Consider the following 6,753-nt stretch of genomic DNA (forward strand, 5'->3'; position numbering starts at 1 on the left):
ACACACACACACACACACACACACACACACACACACACACACACACACACACACACACACACACACACACACACACACACACACACACACACACACACACACACACACACACACACACACACACACACACGCACACACACACACACCATTGAGCTTGTGTTCCTTGAACGCCAGGCATGCCCGATACCACAAGGCGAGGTTCTGCAATCACGGGCACCCCAACGTGGTACAACAACAGCGCATGGTCAGTCTCATGGTGCTCAAGCCCACCCTCCTACTCCTCACCATCCTCCTCCATTCATCACCCACCCACCAACGCACAACTCACCTCCTCCACACTGGCCATAATCGCTTGTTGTTTTGTTGCGATGAAATGCACGCCTGGATTGCCTTGTTTGCTGTGTTCTGCCGCATTGCCGTTTACTGACTGATGTGAATTGAACATCCTTCCTCCCCTTCTCTGTGCAGACACACAGACCCACCTCCACGCCCCCCCCAACACACACACAAAACCTACTACACAACGTCCTCACCCACCGCCCTTCTCTCCACATCATCACCAGGGTCGCTGACATCGTTGGAAAACGCCGCATACCCACGACCACCGCCGCCGCTACTGCTGCTGCCTGTGCTGTCACCCCTGCCTGCCTGTCTGTACCCCGTGAGCGCATACACGCCCCTGTGCCTCATCCGCCTTACCGCACGCCCCAGCGCCCGCCAGCCGAGCGTAACGCGGTCAAGCCTCCCTCGCGCGTCGTCCACGCGAACAGAGAGCACGTACCCGGCAGCCATCGCCGTGCCCACAGAGAGGATGAGGCCAACCCACTCCGGATACGCGCCAAACCCAACTGGCAGGTCACCGAGCATGAAGCTGCACAGCGCGGCTAGCAGCGCATATGGGGCCTGCGTCACCACGTGCGCAGTGAGGTTGCACCGGCAGGCGATGGAGGAGAGGATGGTGGTGTCGGATATCGGGGAGCAGTGGTCGCCAAAGACGGCGCCCGCGAGGATGGACGAGATGGTGCCGTACACAACAGTGCGGTCGCAGGGGGCGGCCTGGTGTGCAGCAGGCAGGATGAGCGGAAACACGATGCCCATCGTGCCCCACGACGAACCCGTCACAAACGCCAGCACGCCAGAGAGGAGGAAGGTGAGTGCGGGGTATGCGCCCGCCTGCACGCTGCCGGCGAGCGACGCGCTGATAAACGTGGCTGTGCCGCACAGCGTGAAGGCAGAGCCCACCGCCCACGCAAGCAGCAGCACAAGCACAGCAAACGTGAGGCTGCGCACCCCTGCCACCCACGTGTCCAGCGATGCCTGCAGGCACATGATGGGCGGGAACTTGCGCGCAAACCACACAACGTTCCCAGCAACGTCCACCCGCTGCGCCCACGTCAGCAGCCACACCGTCAGGGTCCCCAGCACGCTGCCGTACAGCAGCGCATGGTACGAGTCGGAGTTGCCAAAGATGTGCTCACCAGAGAGGGAGAGGCCCAGCTTGCGACACTGCTCAACACCAGTCACCACCAGCGCAATCACCACCATCACCGTCGTTACGATGACGGGCACGGCCGCGTTCCACCACCGCTTGGGCGTGTCTGGATTCGGCTCAAACTGCTTCAGGTCCTCATCAGCATCACCACCACCGCCCTCACCCCTGTTGTCGTTGTCATCATCGTTGTCGTTGTCGGTGGTGTGGGTGTCGCTCGCACCGTGGTTGTGAGCAGCGGCGCTGCTGCTGTTGTCGATGAACGTCATGTCCTCATAGTAATCATGACGGTCGTTGTTGTTGCTGCTGTTGGTGTTGCTGCCGTGTCCGTGTTGGCCTTCTTGTCCACCTGTCCTCGCCACCACACCGCCACTACCAAGCGTGGACGATGCTGACGATGAGGACGAGGGCGGTGACGTCACGCCGGACATGAGATGGGAAGTTTCGTCCGCCGCATTCCCTGACGCAAGATGCCGCGTGCTGCCGGTTTTGCTGGGCGGGCTGGTGCGTGCGGAGACCGACACAGGCGTGGTTGCACCGCTGCTGTGGATGTCAACAGATGTCCATGTGTTTGGGGACGTGGAGCCAGACACCACTCCCTCTTCTCTGCCTGCCCTCTCTGCTCTGCCTGCTCTCGCCTTACTCTGCTCTTCACCACCATTACCGCGCCCATTCGCAAAAGCAGCCGCGTTCTCACCACCATCATCGCCGTCATCGTCGCCGCCATCACGCTCGTCCCCCAAGATGGGCGCAGTCTTGCTGTTGTAGCGGCCGCGCATCTTGCGCCGCCGCGTCGATGCCGGCAACGCCTTCAGCCCCATGCGCACGCCATCCCTCTCACCACCATTACCAATATCACCGATATCACCACCATCACCATCACCACCCATTACAGCACCATAGCCAGCGCGACGATCACCACCACCACCACCACCACCACCACTGTCACCACCACCACCACCGCCACCAGCACGACCGCGTACACGCGCCTTTCGTTCCGCAGCCAGCATGGGCCCAAACTCTCGCTCGGCGATGACAAGCAGCAGCTGCAGCGCAATCATGATAAACGGGTAGTAGCGGCCAGGGATGGTCTTGACGAAGATGACAAATGCGCTCGAGTCGTAGCACGTGACATCCTCGCCAGTGGACGCAAGGTCGCGAAGCGTGTTCTCGATCAGGCTCAGCTCAAAGCCGACCCACGTGGAGATGGGGGACACGGACGTGACGGGGCTGGACGTTGCGTCGACGAGAAAGGCCAGCTTCTCCCGCGATATGTGCAGCATATCCGTGATGGGACGCACCGTCTGTCCGACGATGAGCGTGTTGGCGATGCCGTCGAAGAAGATGAGCAGCCCCAGCACCATGGTGACGACGGCGCCGGCGCGCGGGGTGCGCGCGTAGCGGGAGAAGGCGCGCACGAGGCCGTCCCCGCCGCCAGACTTGAGGATGCACGCGACCATGCCGGAGAGGAACCAGGTGAAGAGGAGCACCTCTGCGTGGCCGCGGTCTGCCAGCGCATCCAGAATCATCGTGTCAAAGGAGCGCGTGAAGGCGGCAATGGGGTTGAACCGGTAGATGATGAAGCACGCCATGAACACGCCCGTGTACAGGCTGAACAGCACGTTCCGCGTGAACACCACCGCGGCAATGGTGAACAGCGGCGGCAGCAGCGACAGCCCGCCGTAGATGACGTGCGTGTGGAACGACAGGGACGCCACCTCCGTGGCCGGGTCGCTGAAGTTGCTCTGCAACGCCAGCTGCAGGTGGTAGGTGTGGTAGCCGACGTCCCTGTCCGAGACGGCAAAGGTGCGGTGGGTGTCCAGGGCGTTGAAGACCGGGTCCACCGCGGAGAAGTTGCCGGCGGAGACCACGTGCTTGTGGCGCACGACTTGGTAGTAGATGAGCGTCTCATTGGTGTATGGCGTGCGCGCAGGGTCCCAGGAGAAGTCTGCTGTGAAGGTCCACGGCTCGCTGCGCAGAGCAACCACCGGCGTGTCCTGTATACTCTCCAGCACCAGCTGTGCGGCAGTGCCAGGCATGCTGCCGAGGAGGCCAGCAGCCACAAGCACCACCACCACCATCATCATCATCATCATCATTGGTGGGGTTTGCGTTGTGGGTGATTATGTTATGGTTGGTTGTGGGTGTTGTTGCGCCCTCCACTCCTTCTTCTGCTTTGGAGGTCTGCTGAAAAATGGGTGAATTCATACACAAATCCTCCACAACTGCGTGAATTTGACAGGGAATGATGATGAGGGTCGTTGGTAGTGTTGTTGTTGTTGTTGCTGTTGTTGGTGTGTTGCTGGTATTAGTGTTGTTGTTGGAGTGTGTTGGTGTTGTTGTTGGAGTGTGTTGGTGTTGCTGTTGGAGTGTGTTACAACTTCGCATGTGTTGCTTCGTGCTTGTGTGTTGCATGGTGCTGCTTCCCTGCAAGCACGCAAACGCCCACATTGCAATTGAGCATCAGTTCACTGTCTCTCTCTCTCTCTCTCTTGGTTTGAGGGCAACAGTGTCAACAAACAAAGCGAGCATGGCGCACATGCTGGCTGGTGTCACATTGACAAAGAACAACGAACAACAGCAGCACACGCACACAAGCGAAGGGAAAGGAAACAACAGCACATGAGAGAGAGAGAGAGAAAGCAAAGGATCACAGCTAGAAGGAGGAGAAAGCAACAATGAAGGGCAAAATGAACGACATGCACGTGTGTAATGCAAGTGTATGTGTGTTTGTGTGTGTGGCGAGTGTGTGCGCGTGCAAGAAAGAAGACACCACAATGACGAATGACGACACGAGCAAGTCAAACAAGCAAACAAACAAACAAAACCAGCAGACATGAGACGAGCACGCATGCTAAAACAACAGCAAAGGTGAAACGGGAACAGAAGAACGACGAACAAAGAACGACGCGTGAGGAAAAATGTACAAGTGCAAACAAGCAACGGTCAGCAGCAAGAGAAATTGTGAAGGGTATGATTGATTGTGTAAGTGTGTGTGTGTGTGTGTGTAAGTGCGGCTGGCTGTGTATGTGCGGTTGTGTTGTGCACTATCCTGGGTTGAACAGGGTGACAATGCACAGTGGGCATGGAGAATGGCCTGAGATGGGCAATGGGGGGGGGAGTGAGCGGGGAGTATGTGACAAACAACAACAACAGCAGCAGCAGCAGCGGCGGCAGCAGCGTGTTGTGGTGACGATAGCACACACGCCTGCCAACCCGCCACCATTGCCATCGGTGTGCAAAGTGTTGGTGTCACAATCAGCTGCTAATCTCTGTCGATTCCTTCAGGATCTTGACATACAGCGCCAGCCGCTCTGCCCCGTTCTCCTCGCACACCACATCCGTCGCCTAATGGTGTGTGCGTTTGTGCGTTTGCGTGTGTGTGTTGTGTGTATGTATGATAATGTCAGTTTGTGCGTTTGTGTGTGTGTGTGTGTGTGCGAGTGTGTATGATAATGTCAGTTTGTATGTGGTGCGTGTGTGCGCGTGCACGTGTCAGTTTGTGTATGTGTGTGTGTGCGTGTGCAAGGTCACAATGAGCGGCGTGCTGGTCAGGGTGCCTGCAAGGGCTGCCGTGAATCAGCACATTGACACGACACACGTGTGCACGCACTCACCGCAAGCGCTGCCGGGCACGCGTTGAAGGAGCAGAAGCCAAGCGTCGCCCGCTCAAGGGCCATCTTGTCGTTCACTTCGTCGCTGTACACAACAACAGGCTCCTGCCACACGCACAGGGAAGGGGGGGGGGAGAGGCAACGGGGGTGGTGTAAATTGCAATGTGTGCGTGTAAGAGTATAGATGTGTGAGTGGTTGAGTTTGAAACGATGGAGGACGGGGCACCAACTATCAACGCTGGTGGGCACAATACGGCCACTCATTCACCAATGACCATCGACGAACCCCTGCCCCCACTACACTCCACGCCACTGCACAAGACACTGGACCCCTGCACAACACCAAAACAACACCGCGCCTCTTCTCCTGGTGTACCTCAAACTTGTCGGCCGCGGCCTTGACGGCGTCTGCGAGGACGAGATCGGGACCCGCCGCCAGCACGGCAGACTCGAGCTCCATCGCAGACACGCACTCCTGGTGGTGTGTGACAGAGTTGGAGGCGGTGTTGGAGGTGAGCAAGAGGTGGTGAGGTTGTGTTGGAGGTGAGAAAGATGTGAGAGGCGCATGTGTCCGTGTCATACGAAGTAGAACATCAGCACACACAGAGACGCAAAACACAAACGGACAACCTCTTCCCTCCCCCTCCTCCTTACAAACACACACCGCGATGGTGCCTGAGCTGACGAGCATGCGTGTGTGGTCGAGGTTGATTGGTTTTCCGACGGCGACGGTGGTGAGCTGTGCAATGTCCCGCCGCGCATCCACGCCGGGACGCAGCAGCACCAGCAGCCGGAACCCGAGGGCCACCACCTAAGGAGGGAGGGATGGTGATGGTGGTGATGGTGATGGTGATGGTGATGAGGGCTTTGGTGGTTGCATTGCAGACAAATCAACACACAGACACAGACACAGATGCAGACGCAGACACACACACGGACACACACACGGACACACACACACACACACACACACACACACACACACACACACACACACACACACACACACACACACACACACAACTTCTCTCTCGTCCCCCCTTCGCGCTCGCCCCTTTCATCGATGAGTTCGACAACGACAGCCAACAACGCACCCTCTTGATGGCAATGTTGGTGCGGTTGATGTTGGCTGGCGTCGCCGTGAGCATCACCGTCATACTCTTCACGCCACACAGCGGAACAAGGCGGTCTGCCTGCTTTACAGACATGCCGAGTGTCGAAAGTTTGCCGGCAAGTTTGGCAACTTTCTTCTTGTCGACGCCGCGCGGCAGGCGCTGTGCGGGCGGGGGGATGAACAGCGAGGGCCGTGTTGCCGACAGCGTGCACCGCTCCCCTGGTGGTGGCGGTGATAGTGATGGTGATGGTGATGGTGGTGTCGTCGTATGGTGGGAGAGTGGTGTGAGAGTGGTGTGATTGGAGAGGTTGGGACATATGTGGTGGTGTGATGGTGATTGTGAGGGAAACAAAAACAACAATAACAACAACGACAACGACAACAACAACAACAACAACAACAACAGCAACAACAACGACAACAACAGCAACAACAACAACAACAACAACAACAACAACAACAACAACAACAACAACAACAACAACAACGACAACGACAACAACAACAACAACAACAACAACAACAACAACAACAAC

At 57.6% G+C, this 6,753-nt stretch overlaps 2 protein-coding genes across 2 annotated transcripts in view; both read right to left on the reverse strand.

Moving 5' to 3' along the window:
* The window catches only part of PTSG_09755 (Na+/H+ antiporter family protein), a gene marked incomplete at its 5' end in the record, with an annotated part of 8,041 nt that extends 4,513 nt beyond the window's left edge, over positions 1-3,528 (reverse strand). Inside the window, one exon of the mRNA XM_004989053.1 lies at positions 538-3,528. Within this exon, the coding sequence (XP_004989110.1) occupies positions 538-3,528 (2,991 nt within the window). The remainder of the gene's footprint in view (positions 1-537) is intronic.
* A 411-nt stretch (positions 3,529-3,939) lies between these two features.
* PTSG_09756 (uncharacterized protein) overlaps positions 3,940-6,753 on the reverse strand; it is a 4,573-nt gene continuing 1,759 nt past the window's right edge. Inside the window, exons 3-7 of the mRNA XM_004989054.1 lie at positions 6,198-6,436; positions 5,768-5,914; positions 5,480-5,578; positions 5,107-5,208; positions 3,940-4,837 (exon numbers count right to left, since the gene is read on the reverse strand). Of these exons, the coding sequence (XP_004989111.1) occupies positions 4,748-4,837; positions 5,107-5,208; positions 5,480-5,578; positions 5,768-5,914; positions 6,198-6,436 (677 nt within the window). The 3' untranslated portion in view covers positions 3,940-4,747. The remainder of the gene's footprint in view (positions 4,838-5,106; positions 5,209-5,479; positions 5,579-5,767; positions 5,915-6,197; positions 6,437-6,753) is intronic.

Source organism: Salpingoeca rosetta (assembly GCF_000188695.1).
Source record: "Salpingoeca rosetta unplaced genomic scaffold supercont1.31, whole genome shotgun sequence".
Lineage (NCBI taxonomy): Eukaryota > Choanoflagellata > Craspedida > Salpingoecidae > Salpingoeca > Salpingoeca rosetta.